Here is an 18,470-nt window from a genome sequence, read left to right on the forward strand (position 1 = left end):
ATTCTGATAGTTCAATTTAATTTCCTCATCTCCCCCATTTGCAAAGATTAACCTGAATTAATTTACATATTTTGGGATTGGGTTTTTTTCTTCGGAGGAATCATGAAATAGTTCCCCTGGGATTAAGCTAAAACATTACGCTGTAACTCTGAATTTGCTGCATTCTGATGTCATCCCCCCCCCGCCTTCAGAAGTAGCTCTGGCAGTCAAAGCCATAGGCCAAATGCCCAGTACCATCAAAATCTGCTGCCATGCAGAAATTCTATTTTATGGCAGTAGGATTTGGAATACTTCAGAAGCCTTCCCCATTATTGGTAGTAGCAAAATCTAGCTGAGAAAATGTACCTAGCACCCAGAATACCTGATGGAGGGTTATAACAGAGCACCATAAGTCACTAGTGATAATAGCCCCCACCAGAATAAATACCATAAAAATACAGAAAAGTCATCATCAAAACACATTATATTCAAACCAATTTCAAAATAGACTGTGAAACCACTAATCCTACAGATTCCCTGAAACAGGGAAGCAGGGATTCCTGTTCCCTGACAACCAGTAAAGGTACAGTCTGTAAATGTGAGCTCCTCCATCTGACTTTCTTCCAAAAAAGTGCTAATCAAACTTCTATGTATTTAATTATATTATCCATACCGATCCTATAGGCACATCAGGAAAAATACTTGCTTCTGAAGGAACACACACTATTACAGTTCACCAGTATTCATTTTGAATACAAGCACAAAAATGATACAGTAAGCTACTGAAACTAACAAAAAACTATTTGCAAAGTACAAATATACAATAAGAAGGACACAGTGCTGACTTTAAACTAACTGCATTAGATGCTACTGATTTGCGAGGCCCATTGCCATGCAACAGGCTTAGAAAGTTCCTTTATCACAGAAAAGTCCCAGAGAAATAGATGCATGCACTGTTTGATTCAGAGCCTGGATGCTGAACAGGCATCAGAGAAAAAGGAACAGTATATCAATAACTGAAATCTACCATAAAAAGATTAATTTTCCATTAGAAAATACATCAACATGAAATCTATTCAATTTTGATAAAAATAGTGACAAAGCTGTATTGGCAATTATTTCTTCCGTGTTTAAGATTGCCAGTATTTCTTTTTGTTTATTAACAGTTTCTTAGTTGTTCCTTGGCATAGAACACAAACAAGTAGCAAAGTTCACAGAAAACTACCTGTAATTTGTTACTGTATTTTCAGTTTCTTAATATCTACATTATTTTCCTATCAGTTAACTAGCAACAGTATCAGACAAGTGTGCGTTCTCCAACAGCACTCACCAAGGTTATGGCTACAGGCAAAACCCATAAAGCCAGCATAATCTGAACTTTTATTTTGCAGTATCACCGCACCTCTTCAAAGAAAACACACCAAAAAACCCCACAAAACATCAGCAATACTGGCTGTGATCCGGGAGAATGCACTCTGCAGGAGAGGCTTACAAAAGTAAGACTTAACACTATTACTTAAAACACAAGGAGAAATGGGGATTAGTAACAGACAGGGACAAAAATGAAATCAAATACTTCATAAAGTGAATAACTGGCTGCTGTAATGCCTGGGCAAAAAAAAGGGATGCTGTAGATGCTTAAAACGAGTGATGCCCTTGATATACGAGCCGAACGCCACATGTGAGACAAGATCACTCTCCAGACAGTTGTTATTTAACTCGTGCCACAGAACGATAATTTCATTACAAAGCAAGCTATGATTCCTGGATTCCTTCCAAGAATCTCAAAGCCAGAAGAAAAGGGCAGAAAAGACGCACCCACCGAGCACCATTCAACTACGTATTTAAGTTACGAAGTTCTCAGGTACAGGCGGGCAGCATTAACAGCAGACCGGGGACACCCGCACCGCCTGTCTCCGGAAGCAGACCGCCGGGACAGCCGCCCGCAGTACGGCTGCCGAGACCCGGGCGAGGAAGAAGCTGCCCCGGTGCCGCCGGAGGCTGCCGGGTGCCGCCGTGCCCCCCGGGCCGTGCTCTCGCCAGGTCCAGCCCGCACCACGGCACACGCTCTGCTTTGTCATCTCTCCCGCCGCAGCGGGCGAGCGCTTCGCGCACACCGGTACGAGCTGCGCGCCCGCCCCGCTGCCTCGCACACCCCCGCGGAGCCGCCACCGGCCGCGGTCAGCACGACCCGGCCAAGGCAACCGCACCGAGCCCCGCTCCGCGGCTCCCGGCTGAGCAAGGCACCGGTGCCAAACGACCCACGGCTGTGCGCCGGGTCCGCGCTTCGACATCCCGACCAAACGGGGCGAGGGTGATCCCGGGTGAGGCGGCTGAGGTAGCGCCGGGCAGCCACCACCTGGCGACTCCTCACAACTTACCTTGGGTTTGTAGAGCCACTTTCGGAACCTGTTCATCATCCCCGCGGCCACTGCCACCCCGCCGCCGCCTGCCGCTGCCACGGGGGCTACCGGCTCCCCGCCCGCGCCGCTCGGGGGACCGGAGCTAAGCCCTGCCCGTCTGCCGGGAGGGAGAGCTCGGACGGGTCGCAGCAGCAGCCACCGCCGCTGCCGCTCCAGCCGGTACGGGGCGCGCGCTCCCTCAGCGCAGACAGCGGCCGCCGGCACCGCGCGCTGCGCGCCCCGCTGACAGCCCCCAAAACATTGCGCGGCCGGCAGCGGCGCTACCCCTACCCCTCCCACTCCCACTCCACGCATGCGTGGCGCCAGACCCACGCTCAGCCTCCCCGCATCCTCTCGCGCCCGCCACCAATCGGACGGCGGCCAGGGGGAGGACCCCAGGTGGACTCGCCCCGCCCACTCGCGGTTCATTTGCGTAACAGGGGCAAGTTGGTGAGGAGACTACGTGTCCCAACATGCCTCGCTGCGCAGCCGGAGGCACCGTGCAGCGCGCCTTGGCGCGAGGCATGCCGGGATTTGTAGTCTTCTTCCCCCGCCCGCGCTGAGCGAGGTCGCTTCGGGACAAGAAGCCTCTGCTGGTGACAGCCAGCCCACCCGAGCCCGTGACCACAGGCTGAGGCATTCACAGCTGCTCTTGAGTGCAAAACCCGAGGCGGGGCGTAACGAATTGCCTGGCAACGGCGGCAAACAATCGCCACCATCTTTCTTCCCTCCCGGGTAGTTCTTTGCCCCCGATCGTGCCATCCAGGAACCCTGAGGCGGGCACGCGGTAAAACTACAGCTCCCAGAAGCCCGCGCGCCCCTTCGCAACAGCGGCGAGTCGGTCTGCGCCACGCCGCCCGCGGCCGCAGCGGGGTCTCTGCGGCTGGACGGTCCGCGCCGCCGCTGAGAAAGGGGTGCCGGGGCCCAGTGGGGCTGGCGGGGGCAGCCAGGTACGGAGTCGGGAGTGCAGGGCTGAGGGGCCGCTGCGCGCTCGAGGTTTACCTCAGGCCGCGGCGGCCGCCCTGCGCCCGTGGGATTGCACCGCTGCGGCCTCAGGGGCGCCGGTCCGTAGCAGGAGCGGCTGTAGCCGGCTGTGAGACCTCGAAACAAGGATGGGTGAAATGGGTGATGTGTGAAAGTGTCAGAAGCCCCGGGCAGGCTCTTCACTTGTTTATTGTGTGTTTATAAATACGACAGAAAAGGTCAACGGGGCCTGTGTCGGTCTTTGCTCCCAGAGCTCTCATTAGCTGTTGTGATTTCGGGCAGGCAGCCAGCCTTGGTGTCCTTTGGCTTACCGATCTCATAAATATAATACACTTTATTTGCAGAGGGTTTTGCACAATTAATATTTAATAGTAAAGTTCCACGAGATACCACATAAATACTGTGTCGAGTAAAATATTTGCAGTAGGTATGCAAAACCTACTTTGACATGCATGCAAATTAAAAATAAACTTAAGATCCAGGCCATAGCTCCTCAGGGTGAATGTTTTCCATCTGATGTTTTGCTGCCCTATGGGAGGAATCTGCTGAAAAGAGGACCTGTGCTCAGAACTGCTCCTTGCTACGCTCAGGTAGCAGTCAGCGATGCAGCAGAGTAAACCAGAATGGCAGCAGCCAGCCACTGGGACAGTTGTATCCTGTGCTCAGTGGTCCTTTTTCTAGCACACAGCTGGGTGAAATCCCTGTTCCATTTTGAGCAGTAGCGACTTGATCTGACTGAATTTGCAGGGAGGCTTAGTTCTTGTTAAGGACAGCTTTCATCAGAGGAAAGGCAATCAGAGTGTTTGTAGGCTAGGAGCACAGGAGCCAGTGTAAAACCTGAAAGCACCAGGTCATTGAAACCAATCCTTGCAATTATGGGCAAGCTCATCCTACGCAATTGCTTGCAAAATATCTCCAAGCTCCATTGTAGGATAAGCCTAAGTCAATGTCTTACCTCCTGTCAGTGAAATCCTACAGCTGATAATAGAAGAAATTTCTACCTTTTTATATAGTATAAATGATAATGTATAGTATAAATGATAGTATTAATATCATTTGTATACATAGGAATTAGAATATTCCCCTAAATGTCTGTGTGGAAATAAGGGTGCCTGTCGTAACATAAAGCATTTTATTCCTAATACGTATGTTTTAAAACACTGATTATAATAATAGCAGTTTGTTTAAATACAATCACAAGTGAGGTTCTTTTTATTGAGAACCCCATATGTCCAGAGTTCTCAAAGCATTAACATATGACTTAGTTTTCATATTCCAGTTTTATGGATGGGTTTAATGATTAATGAGGGGAGGGGTGAATATCAGCATTTATGGAGCATGAGAGCTCAAACTTATTTCTACTATGCCTTAAGAAGAAATGTTTGTCAGTGGTAGAGCTGCTGGAGCTTGAATTATGATTCAGCCTGAATGAGTACAGAGGTATTTCTCTCTCCCTTATCCAAAATCCCTTGTGTGTGTAAGAATTTTGACAGGTACAGAGAAACAGATCACGATTCTCAGAGGAGTGGAAAGATGGTGATTCCCTCTGTGACAGAGATGTGGTAGCACTTCTGGTTTTTATCTCCATCCCTTGGCATGATCCAGCCCTGTTTTGCTGGACTTTTTATTTTAATTAGACATTTTGTCTTGATCATACCAGGTAACTAAATGTCTGTATCAAACATAATCAGACAAACTCTTTTTTTCAGTGCTTTGAGGTTAATAACTAAAAGTGCTGTTAAGACAGTTATTATTGAGTATGATAGTGCTGAAAGGCAGAGTACAAAAACACTGTATCTGAAAATGTTATGATATCCTTTTAAAACAGGAAATGGATTCTCTTTACCACAGTGAGAATGAATCATCTTGATCAAGCATTCTTTTCTAACATCAAAATATGATGATATCTAAAATGTGAGAATGATTTTCAAAAATATATTTTTATTTTCACTATGGAAAATTACTTCTGTGCTTATTTTTTCCCATTGCTAAACCAGATTAATGAGTTTCAGCCCTGATTGTTACTATCATTGGTCTTTCATACACAACAACATGTACATGTATATGAACAAATGCATTGTAGTTCTTGTCGTAGGAACATTAAAATCAAGGTAGCCAGTTCTGCAAACTCTCATGCATACAAGTAAGACATCATTTAATATAGATGTAATCCAGTCATTTCACAAACAAAGCACCAAGCAGGAAAGGTACCCAACTGCTGGGCCTTCAACAACCTTGACAGTGACCTAGACTACTGATGTGTTGTGATTGCTGCCCAGCTGGCTGACCAACACTGATTGCTTCCTTATAATCCCTCTCTATTCCTATTCCTTTGTTGTTTTGGAAAATCAGGCTGCTAATAACAACATGTGATAAGATGTAAGACTAAACTTTTGCTTTCAGTTGCATCTCATTTGGAAGAGCAAGGTATTGAATAAGACCTTTATAGTACACATGAGAAAAATCATGCTTCTCTTATTAACTTTAATTATATTTCATCAAATAACCTTATTCAGAAACCATTTTAGGTACCATCCTAAAGATCATTTTGAGACACTTGCAGAATAAGAAATACGTAATTATGTCTACTATTTTATTGATGTTTGCACTGTATTCTCATTTCTCCAGTTAGCTGTTCCACATCACTGTGATTTTGAAAGCTTGACCTAAATGTTCTCTTCTACATTACTGCAGTATATCTTCTCTATGAGCCTATCAACATACATTATGCTACAACTGAAGGAAGCATGAAAAATTAATGATTTACTATATTTATAGGATTCTCCATGGTGAAGATGGTCAGCCATGGAAAACATATTGCAATAATAATCCAACAACTTGACCAATTTAACCCTGAAATTCAGAGCGTGGAGGATTTCTTGAATGAATCAGCTAAAATGTTGAAGGTATATTAAGTTTCACTTCATCTTACATAGCATACTTTAGTTTACTATGTGATTTTAAATATAAAGGTATCTGTTTCCTAACATGTTGTGGTAACTTCCATTGATTTCTCTTACAAGTTTTTTATGGTTATCACCAGAAAACAAGGAAGTAAAGATCAAAGGGGTTGAAAAACTGCTTGGGTAGCAATAAAAAGAAGGGAAAGCAACAACAGTCTAAAATGGATCTGACAGTGATGGGGAAAGTTTCTCGTCCACTTTGGACTAAGGACTAAGCTGTTTTATAGTTTCTTATCTCAGGTTTCTGTCAGCACCACCCATTTTTATGTATGAATGCGATCTAGAAGCTGGCTCAACAGATCAGATATTCTTGCTTTGAGGACATGAGTGACCATCAGAAGAGTGGGATAGAACACAAGTGACAGTAAATCAACTACCTGATTTTGATCTAATACTGCAAGTAACCAGACTAAGATTTGCCAATATGCAGCTATACTGGCTGAAGCAGTTCCCCTCTTTTCCTAACAGTAGCCTCTTCCTGTCTCTGTGTCTTCAGTGCCACCCTGACTTGGGCTGATACAGCTACTACATTGAATATGCTTTAGAAAATCATTAAGGGAACACAGTAGTATTACTTAGATTGCCTGTGCATGCCATGTATTATCAAACTACGTTGATGGAACTGTGATTCTACACTGCCATGTAGCTCTAGTGCTCACTTCCACTTCTGGCAATAAGGTCTAAAATTCTGCTGTTCCAGTTAGATAGTCTTTTACATTGATTTTGTGTATATATAAATGACTACAAGAATACAAAACTATGGAGGTGTGATATGAAAATCAGAGGCTGAGCCACATTTCTTGGGTCCTTACTTTCTTAAACAGTTTCCACTCAGGCCCCTAGTTTCTGCAACTGCCCTCCTGTCTTGTAGTACTGCATAACTCTGTGCATTCATATGCTGAATTACATCAAGGAACTGATCCAGGTTCAATGTAGTATTTTTTCACTAGGCAGAGAGCAGGTAAATTCAGCTACTTCTGCTGCCAAAATAAATATTTATAAAAAATTAGTATTCATAACATTGTTCTTCTCAGCCCAGGAAAGGTGATACAAAGACAAAAGAAGCAGTAACTCCATTAGAGAAACATGAATGTTAAGTTTCATAATAAACCCTTTCAAAACGGGGAGGGCAGGAAGGATAGCTGATGCCAAAGGTAATGCAGAAATCTTTCTCTGGGATACCTTCAGCTCACTTAGTACATAATATTTTTGCTGTGGATTTATCCAAGAAAGTAAAAAATAAGTTCTGTGGTTATCTAAAATTCAGCTTTGTTTCAGTACCAAATGGGTGGTTATAATTCATCACGGAAAATTCACTTTATTTCTTTCTTTTCTGTTTCATAATAGGCATATGATCCTAGAAATATTGTAGCACAATTTCCAGGTTTGGCCACTGACCAACCTGCCATTATTAACAGATCCATGCAAAAGCTTTCTCCAGTTTGCATCCTGATTAATGCTATCACTTTCAATCACAGACAAGATTCAAGCCTGTGTGTCTCATGCTAGCAGCATGACAAATAACAAACCTGGTGGTGTGTGCTACCGACCGGACAAAAATCAGGAGGATGAGATTCCAGGAGCATAAATCTAAATAACTGCAAGACACGTCTCTCTTGCTATCTATTTACTTACTCAGATATTCAGTATATCAGACTTGTCTTTTCTACAAGTTACCATCCTGTCTTCTATGAGACTTTTCTAATTAATTAGTTAATTAGTTTTACATCCCCCAAAAGTATAATCAGATCCCAATCGTTATCAACGCTGTACGTTTCATTCATATTATATATCTTCATTTTATTTGGACGTTTTAAAGTCTTTATAACCTTCTAATACGATATTTTACTTCACTAGGGACTGTAGTGATAGGACAACGGGTAATGGGTTAAAACTTAAACAGAAGTTTAGATTGGATATAAGGAGGAAGTTCTTTACTGTAAGGGTGGTGAGGCACTGGAATGGGTTGCCGAGGGAGGTTGTGAATGCTCTATCCTTGGCGGTGTTCAAGGCCAGGTTGGACAGAGCCTTGGGTGACATGGTCTAGTGTGAGGTGTCCCTGCCCATGGCAGGGGATTGGAACTAGATGATCTTAAGGTCCTTTCCAACCCCAACTATTCTATGATTCTATGGTTCTATGAAATGAATAAAGAATTTCTGTTTGTTGTTCTCAGTGAATGATCAGACTTGTTCTTCTTCCAGGAAGAAAATACACTTTGACTTGTAATTCAGTTATTTACAATCTTCATGTTTATTGTATTGTAAGTTATTATGTTTCTAACATAATATTGGACTTGGTTTTCAGTGCAAATATTTTCAATAAGAACATAGGTTCATTAGTAATATGATACGTTACTCCCACTTGCAACAAACCTTCACCTTAAATCATGGAGAATCATCTTATGTTCTTGAAGCCTCCTAAAAACAAATAATAAGTGCAAATAAATGCTTTTGCTTCCATGTTGTGGCTTTGTTGCTATTAAAACAGAACTCAGTGTGAATTATCCTGAACAACACATTAACTTAAAATAATTATTTTAGTCTCTCAGTTCTTTAAATTATTAGTATTCCCATTCAAATTTACATCTCTATTTCTGTTCTTCATTTAAATATCCAGACTACTTCTCCTTGTTTATCTTCGTAAATGTTTTTTCAGACTCCTTTCATCAGACTGATGCCCTCCAGATAATATCCTCATTCTTGTGTACTAAATGTCCTTCTTTTTATTAAGTATTCTTCAATTAAATGAATCAAAAATTATTCATATCCAGAGTGATCCTCCATCCACCATATACTGTACATCAGGATACGTTTCATCTGACCATTTATAGAAAGGCACTGCGTCCATTCTACCTAACTGAGGCATCCCAGGCATTTTTTCTTCCTTGTGACTGTTAGAGCCAAGCTTTTGCTTGGTTCTTTTTTAACACCGAATTTACCAGCAATGTTTGTGCCTTTCTCTATGCAAATAACTCTCTTTATTTTCAGTGGAATCATTTGTTTCAGTTAGAGTTGCAGGATCAGACCCATCACATTGACCTTTGTACATCCCATCTACTGAAAAGCTTACTTCCATAAAATCAGAACTGCCACCCCAAATTCACTGCTTTCCTCCATTATCACTGTCATGTTGATAGCAAGATGAACCTATTTATGAGTTTTCCGTTTTGCAAGAACATGGTGTAATTTGGCATAGTTCTCCCTAGCTCTCATTTGTGTTGGTTCAGCTGTGTGCCTCACACATGCCCACTCAACTGTGAATAAAATCCCCAAATGTCGAAAGTCAGAGATTTAGTTTTAAATCTGAAAATACTCCAATGCAAGATTATTTTGATACATGTGTTGAAAAAAATCTTATGAAATTATACAAGTCTAATTTGTATTATTAGTTACTGACATAAATGCAGATCAGAATCTTTCTAAGGAAAAGATGGAATCTGATTTTTCTGCAGTGTCCCACTCGTGATTTCATAGTAAGTACAAGGGAAAATAACGTTAACTGTACCTCCTCAAGATGGTCCGCATTATCACATGGAGATGAAAATACTAGTTTGCGACTGCAACATGGACTGTGAATAGCAGAGGCAGGACATTTTCCTACACATACCATAAGATCCCAGGGTTTTTTCATCTATGGATGAATTTTTCATCTATGGAAATTACTGGAAACATTTTCACTGACTTCAGAGGGAAGGAGGACACGGTTCTGGCAACTGATTCAGAAGTCAGTGAAGTCAATAGCAATATTTTCTTTCATTTCCACAGCATTTTGATTAGGCCCTTGGAGAGGACTAGCGATGATATCTGAATTCTTATAAATTAATCAGACTGCATCTGCAAATGCGCACATTCTGCCCAGTAGTAGACAAGCTAAGTACATACTATTACTCAGTTCTCTTGGGAAGTGGAAGCTATTTTATCTTTTCATTAATATTATCTTCTTTCTAAAATGTTTGTTTCACTTTAAACTGCATCCTGATCCTGAGAAGTCTTAAACAAGGCATGGCTGGTGTTCCTTTCCTTCTCTCTAGACACAAGAGCTTTTCCTTCTCTCCTTACCCATCCTTTTCTGATCTCTGACCCTTAAATAGGTCCTGTTGTAACGAGTCTTATTACCACACACCCATGGTGGCAAAGCCTGCTTTTTGCAGATACTTCTCCATTTAATTCATGCTACACATTGAAAATTGTTTGTGTACAATGGCCTATGCTTAAGCCTTCTTACACAGTCTTTTCTCTCCTTAAGAAATCTGACTGGTTCCCAGTTACAGCTGTGTTGGGGAGCAAGGAAAATATGTCCATGGAAGCGGGCTAAGGGCATTAGGGATTTCAAAAAGGGGGAGATAATGCCAATCAGCACATATTCAGGCAAGAGTCACTTTTTTAAATTTTTTTTTACAGGATCTTTAAGGATAATTTCAGGCAAGATCATTCTTTTACAACTTGGAAATCAGAAAAAGCTGAAATTTAATGCTATAGAGAGAATACTTTCAGATATTTGTATGGGAATGTCATTGTGACCACATATAAGTAATTATATCCAGTGCAGTCATTGGTCAATGGAATAATATATAGGCTTCTAAGCACTAAAAATGTAGGACCATCCAGTATTCATGCACCATAAACTTACTATGCTTTACACAAAAACACAGTAAGCTGTAACATTAGAGACAGAAAAGTTGTTTCCTGAGCACAGCATAGGCATATTGTTCAAGATCTATTTTGTCTTCTGATAAATTTCAGTATTTGATGCAACAGGAGGTGACATTTGCTGCACGTGTTACTTTCACCTCTGAATTGTCTGGCCTTCCCCATGCAGAAGGACTCACACAGCATACTTGCAAACATAGCTAACTGCTAGTTGTTTCACAGAAATACATGAGGTAAAGTATACTTGAAAAGGTAAGAAGATGGTCTGACCAGCAGAACAAAGGTTCACAAATTAGCATTTATTAATTGTTGTTGACACTAATGATTTGGTGTGTCACCTGGGGCAAATCTCTTATTGCCCTATACCATAGTTCCTGCATTTACAAAATAATATTAGCCAAGGGGAATCTCATTAAACACAATCCTAGTAAAGTGTTTTGACAGCCTCATACGGAAGGTGCTATAAATCTGTCGTCATACTGTACTGTTTCAGGATCATTTGGCCCACTGACATAAAACGCAACATAAGGCCACACAGAAAGAATGCGCTTAGGAATTGGTGCTAGAAATTATACCTAGTCAGTGTATTACTTTCCCATAGCAATATGATTTCAGATACACAGATAAACTGTAAATACCCTTGAGGAAATTTGTTCAGGACATACGCACTTCCCATGCAGAAAGTATCGTAAATGTTTTAAAGCACTGTTTATTGATTCACTAGATTATCAAAAGGTCTTAACCAACAACTGGTTCACCTTCGAAATTTCTTATCCAAGTTTCACCCTGCCCAGTCTTGTTTAGTTTATGATGGGTTCTGATGAGATCAGTTCCTTAAATGACACAGCAGCAGGCTGCTTAACTAGTCTCAATTTCTATATGTAGCAACGGAACACTTAGTACCATTTGTAGTTGAAAGCAGACCCTAATTGATAATATTTAATGACTAGACTTTTTGGCTTGAGGTCCACAGAATTATCAATAAGTACTGATGCTCTGGGGCACAGTTGTGCCCAGGCTGCACCTCCTGTCACCTTGTTGCTTAGCTTGCGGCCATGTAGTGGGTATGTACTTTCTTACTTGAGGAGCAGGCAAGAGTAAGCACTTATTTCTGTGTTTGTCCTAACAACTAACTTCTGACTTGCTAACTCAGAATGCTAAAAGTACTCTACTAGAGTAGAGTAAATGAAAATATGCAATTGAATTTTTATAACGTAGTCTCTACTGTGTAGGAGATATGATTTGGGCACTTGTGTCATCTTGTTACCTGTTCATCTATTTCCGATCATCTCTCCAAAGTACATTTGAAAAGCACTCATTTGTTGTCACACTTTCTACATGTACAGTATATCAAAGTACTCAGAAGGTGAATTCAAAGATTATAATCAAATAAAGAAAACAATTTATATTCTAGCTTTCTAGTGGAGACAGTTGTGAGAGTTTTTGTTGGGCTTGTTTCCAGCTGTCTTGTCCAGTTTTACTATGGGCCTTCTGTTTATTATCAGAGCTACTGTTGTCTGCAGATTGATCTATTCATGAACAATGGCATTTGTTCAAGTGGACTCATTGTTTTAGACTCAGAATGTCACAATCTTACTTCTACTGGAACCACTTCATCCTCTCTCACTTTGCTGCTTTTTTTAGGTTTGCTTTTGCCTTTTGTGGTGAATTTTTAGATATCTCAGATATCAAATACAGGATATATATTTGAACATTTAGTGGGGGGTTAGATTTCTGGATTTTCTCTGCTAATTTTATGGAAGAACTTTCATGAATCTTCATCCAGTAAAGATATATCTGGAATGGACTGTGTGCCTCACAAGAATCCTCAGTGCTTAGCAAGATGCTTCCCATCAAATTCATTTTCTTGTGTATTTTCAGATATGTTCAGTCTCTTTCCTCTGCCCTTCCATTTGTGTCCATCCTACATCTAAGCCCTTCTGTATCTCCTCTTTCCCCCTACTTTCCTTTTCACTCTTTTCTCTGTGCTCCTTCTTTGCCACCTCACTAAAGCTGGCTATATTTCCCAAATGTATTACTGTTTATCATGTCAACCACAACGTGTTGGTTCTCTCTTGAGTCCTGATTAAGAATGTAGATGATTCTCAGCATAAGAGACTGAATGCTTATTCACACTCAGTCTTTAATGCTGCTCAGCAGACTTTGTGAAGCTTCCGTGTCTCCATGTAATGATTAGTTTGGTTACACGCTTGTTTCTTCTTACCCAACATAGCCGGGCTACAGAATATATTGAAAGTCATACCTAATTACTTCAGTTACAGAAATAGAACTTTTCTATCATTTTAACTATCATGAGCCACAAACTGAGCTTGATTCTGTATGTGTATCATTAGTAATATTGTCTATTACGGTTCTGCTAGAGAGAAAGTCAGATGTATTAGTGTAACCCCAATGGCAACAAAGGAATTATAAGGATATATGTAGGTCTAATTTTACCTGCCTACATGTGTGTGTGCATATATAAATATATTTGGATATGGTGACAATTATATGAAGACACTTTTTTTTCTAGTGATGATGCACAAATTGGGAGGAATGAAGCCTGGCTTTTGAGCAGGACTAGTGAAAAAGAATTATGCTTGCTCTGAATGACAACCCACAAAAATACACTTGAAATGCTTCTGCATCATTTTTTACATTTGAAAATTAGAACTGTCATTTTAAAGTATTGCCTTGTTTTGTCTGAGTCTCAAAGCCCTTTGTAGTGTCACATACCAAAAAGCTCATATAGTTCCTTCCAGCAGCCTCTAATACTACCTTTAAACTAGAAATGAATCACATTAGCAAAATAAAGCAATCAAGATGCTAGCATATAGCCCACTAGGCAAGGAGAACCTCTCGTCTGGTATATTATGGCAGTTCAGTTGTTCCCACATCTCAGAGCTGTGGGAGGGATCATGCATCAAATGTGCACTACATGTTTTTCTTGTTGGCTTCTTGACTAATGTCCTTATGTCAAAGATTCATTATGGTTTGTCATTTTGTCCTAGTGTGGCTGCCCTTTTCAATTCATGTAATAACAAACTGTTCTGAGCCTCAGATTTTATTGCAGTCTTTAAAGATGGTTCATACTAGAAGTTTATCTCATGTAGTAACAGATATTCCATAGATTATTTATAATGATTGAAACTCTCTGTAAAGTTCAGAGCATTCCAGCTTTTTAAAGGAGTTATGAGGTAGGTTCCGATAGTGTACCATGAGCATCTGACCCTCCATTTTTCTGTTCTCTTGTGGTATTGCATGATCATGAGTGATGGATCAGAAACAGCCTGCATTAACAAGAATCCTGGCACTCACAGGTTTAGTTTATATCAGTTGTGTTCTTCAATATTAGGTTACAGTAGCAGTTAAGAGTCTTTTCCATAATTCCTGTCCAGCTTCTCCCTTCAGTTTAATCTCCCCAAGGACCACAGATTTTACCGACAAAGAACAGGTTTCCCACTGGGAAAGCAAACTCTTAAGTGAACCTTCTCATACTGTTGACTAAGTTAATAATTTCTCATAGCTCAGAGACTTCAGATTTTCTTTGCATTAACTGTTGACATTTACACATCAAGACCTTTTAACTAAATGCATGTGTCAGCAGAGAAACTGAAAGTTTAACATTGGAGAAGGTTACATTTTACTTGACAAGGGCCATTAATTTCTTAGGACTGCCCATATTTGATAGTATTCAAAGTACATCAGCCCTACCAAAGGCACTGCTCTTCATTATTCAGGTTTTCTAATTACTTCAAAATGGTTGTACTTCTTTTTGGACACAATTTTCTTTCCAGAATACATTAATCATTATTAATTTTGTATCTCTATAGACTCTTAACATGACAGAACAAGAATTTGTGTTGGATACACTAGCTGGATGCATAAAATATAAATCCTTATTGGAAGTAGTAGTCAATGCCTTTTTTGTTCGGGATGGGAGATACTGCCTGATTGCTGAGCGTAACCTCTACATAGGTAAGGGGTTTTTTACAATACCAAATGTGTTTACCACAAACCTTTTTCGAGTTTCATTATTTTACTAGTGTATTTCTTAATATTATATTACATTGGAAGCACTGTCATTGTGCCCTGGGCAGTATGCAGTACAGGGCCTTTTCCAGTGGTCTTATGATGTAAAGCCTAAATCCTTAAATTGTTATATAGTCTGGAGTCTCACAGATCCTAAGTGGAATTTTACCTACAAAAATTCTGCAGAATATGCCCGCAGATCAGGTAACATGCAAATGGAAAATAACATCAAAGGCTGCAAGAAGCATCTTGGAAGCTTAACCATCACTTTAAAAAATGTTCTTTAGTGATTTCCCTTTATTCTCTTCTATGCAACCTGCTACCTCTGCCATTCAGATACGAAGCTGTATAGTAAAGCTCTGACTGCTGAGGAACACAGCATGTCTCACAATATGAAGATTCAACTATCCCCATCCATACATGGGTTTCTTCGTTACTCACCATCACAATGACTTAAGTAGCCTTCTGTCTGTCTCAATGAGTGAGATCAATTATTTTCCTTTTATTAGTTACTTGGTTAGAATCAGTTACAATACAACTATATCTGATAGTGTGAGCTAGTTAATCGAAGTGGTTACTACTCCCAAAGTTATTTCAAGCATTGAGAAGTACATTAAAAAGTCATTTAAGAAATATTTTTGTGCTATGCATTTAGTACGGATATAATGAAGTCGATTTATTAAGTCCCTAAGTAAGTTGGAATCACAAATTGCACTAGGTTCTGTAAGTCAGAAATGTTCTGAAGCTTTGTGGGTACTTCAAAAAATCCAGTCAATTTAATACAAAGTAGTTGAAAAATACAGAAAAAAACACCCATATCTAATACATCAACTTCTTTATCTTTTAAAAGCTACTAACTTTTTATGCCAATTCTGGTTGCTTCTGTCACAATCTGGAAAGTTATAGAAATCTAAATCAAATAACAAATGAAAGGAAACATAAACTGTCAAGGATTAAATTAATAGTATATTGAGTTTATTCTAAATGGTAATGTTTCATTGTCTCCATTTCTCCTGAGCCATGTTTTTCAGTGTCTGGGGCACATAAATTATACCTTTAAGCTGAGTGTTGCTATAATTGGATTGTCAGGACTGGTCCACTCAAAAGCCTCCATTAATCATAGGCAGAGGGTAGGCCCCTGGAAAATTTTCCTTTATCAACAAGTTGAGAGTCTAAGGTCATTGGCTTACATTTTTTAAGCTGCTTGTGATTCCCTTTGCCAAGCTGCATTGACACTTAACTGATCAAAGCTGCTTATAAAGGCTGTTGCTATGTGTTAGCAGATTTGGATTTAATAAAGCTTGTAGTAGATAAATGTATATTCTGCTAAGACTGCTTAAATACGTTGCTATGCTGAAGGACAAGATTGAAACCTAATGATACACAGAGCTGGCTGCAGCACATTGGTCAGAATTTACTGCTTTTATCATTACTGGTTAGTGAGAGCTAAAACGCTGCAGTACAATTGAAGCCTCATTGATCAAAGTGAATATGGTCAAATGAAAGCTGATAGAGGAGCTCATGAACTTTACAGGTATGCAAAAATCCCCCAGCACTGACTGTACTTCTTCCTTTCTTCCCCTCTGCATACTTGCCAGTGGGGTTGCAAGAATCAGGTTTGGATATCTCAGTTTAAAACTTGGGTTTGTTCTAATTCAGAATGAAAACAAAGATTACAACACTTTCTGCAAAATGGTCACTTGCAAAATAAATACTAGGACATTTTATGTTTAACATTTTTGATACGTATAATATCGGTATGTATAATAAAGTATGATTTTGGAACAGAAGAATAAGAGCTATCCTCTCTGAAAGCATTAAAAACACAGTATGCTGAAAAATTCACTATCAAAAACTTCTTTCATGTGTCTTGTTCACATTAAATTTTCTAAGAATAAGCTTGCTTGCACCACAAGTTTTGGTTACAGTAAGAGAGAGCTGTTTCCAACAACATAATACTGTCAGAAACTTTTCAGTCACATGTTTTAGGAGCCATTTGACTCCTATTCGCCTTGCCTTGTTGCCTGAGTAATTCAGAACTTCCTATAAGGAATATACAGATATGTGCAAGCTAGTACTACTACCCAAAGAAACAAGCTGCCCTTATTCTAGTCCCTATGTCCTATCTTCTCTTGAGTTAGAACTTGTGTTTAGCAGCCATCCAGTGAACTGATCAAGGAAGTGCTTCAGGTTAAATTCACAATCTAACTTGGCTGTGTGGGTGACTGTACTTGCCCAAGAGAAGAAACACCAGGATGTAAAAGGAGGGAATGGGAACAAGCAATTAGGACTTGACAAAGCTGCTTGATTTAGGTGAGATGTTGGCATAATAAATGACTGTGAAATCATGACAAGATCTTACCTCCAGCCTAACAGGATTCCAAACACTGCTATGGTAGATCTCACAGTTTTGCAAACAGGCCTTTTCAGGCATCAAAATCTATGAATGACTTCAGATAACTACTTTAAATGTAAAGTTGCTTTACATTTTTTGTGTAAGTGGATAGATCCTCAGCTGATAGAATTCCATAGAATTATGTAGCTTTGCACTGGCTTGGATCTAAATCACAAAAGAGATAATTGATTTATTTTTATATATATATATGTATATATTTATATATGCTAATAATGAGCATAGGGTTAACATTATAACTTCATATTACAATTTCTCATTGACAAGCATTATATTGCCCAGTTAGAGAAACAATATTGAAGATTATTTAAAATTAAGGCAACAGCCTAAATCCGAGAGTATGCTGAGGACAGGATACAGGTTTATTAGAATTTCCTGCTGCATTTTAAATGTCTGTATCTTTTGATAGTTATTTGTTACCTGGCTACTTTTCAACTAGAAGAGCTTGGTCTCCAGCACTTCAGCAGAATTGTGAAATCTCTGGACACTGCAAAAATGCAAAAGGTAATGAAAGTACAAAACATTTTTTAAACATGGATGAATGATTTCTTCATTAACTTTGATTAATCAGATCACTTTTGTCAAGTTTCAGAATAATTAAAATTGAGAAATGAGTTATTTTCTGTTTAAATTTGGAAATTAAATTACTATTTTATCACAGAAACCTTCAGTTTCTATACTCATGCAGGAACTATCTCATATTCCATCAGGGATCAATTTAAAATGGATTTTATACAATTTGAGAAGGTAGAATAATTTACAGTTCATGTGATTTACAGCTGTCCCTCTCATATATATACTTGCTCTTGGCTCTGCTCACATTCTTTCTTTCACTTTAGGCAGGAGAAGGTTTTTCCATATGCAGTGAATCACAGTTCCTGCTGATTAGTGTTCTTTTTCCCTGAACAACCCACTACCACTTCCATTATCAAGTGTATTGTCCTTCCACCACTTTTTCTCCTTCCCAAAAACACAAGTGCTCATTTGGAGCACCCCCCTTACAACAAATGTGCAATTGACCAAACCATTGCTGCCAAACAGAAAGCA

General features: G+C 39.9%; 2 protein-coding genes across 5 annotated transcripts in view; one reads left to right on the forward strand and one right to left on the reverse strand.

The window, feature by feature from the left end:
• Positions 1 to 2,533, reverse strand: part of ZFYVE28 (zinc finger FYVE-type containing 28) — a 147,462-nt gene extending 144,929 nt beyond the window's left edge. For all 4 annotated transcript variants that reach the window (XM_080624071.1, XM_080624070.1, XM_080624069.1 and 1 more), the window contains exon 1: positions 2,361 to 2,533. In XM_080624071.1, coding sequence (XP_080480197.1) covers positions 2,361 to 2,399 — 39 coding nt within the window. In that variant the 5' untranslated portion in view covers positions 2,400 to 2,533. The remainder of the gene's footprint in view (positions 1 to 2,360) is intronic.
• A 3,618-nt stretch (positions 2,534 to 6,151) lies between these two features.
• The window catches only part of CFAP99 (cilia and flagella associated protein 99), a gene marked incomplete at both ends in the record, with an annotated part of 49,245 nt that continues 36,926 nt past the window's right edge, over positions 6,152 to 18,470 (forward strand). Inside the window, 3 exons of the mRNA XM_080638386.1 lie at positions 6,152 to 6,271; positions 14,812 to 14,956; positions 17,833 to 17,927. Coding sequence (XP_080494512.1) covers positions 6,152 to 6,271; positions 14,812 to 14,956; positions 17,833 to 17,927 — 360 coding nt within the window. The remainder of the gene's footprint in view (positions 6,272 to 14,811; positions 14,957 to 17,832; positions 17,928 to 18,470) is intronic.

The sequence above is a fragment of the Psittacula echo genome (assembly GCF_963264785.1).
Source record: "Psittacula echo genome assembly, chromosome: 1".
Classification (NCBI taxonomy): Eukaryota; Metazoa; Chordata; class Aves; order Psittaciformes; family Psittacidae; genus Psittacula; species Psittacula echo.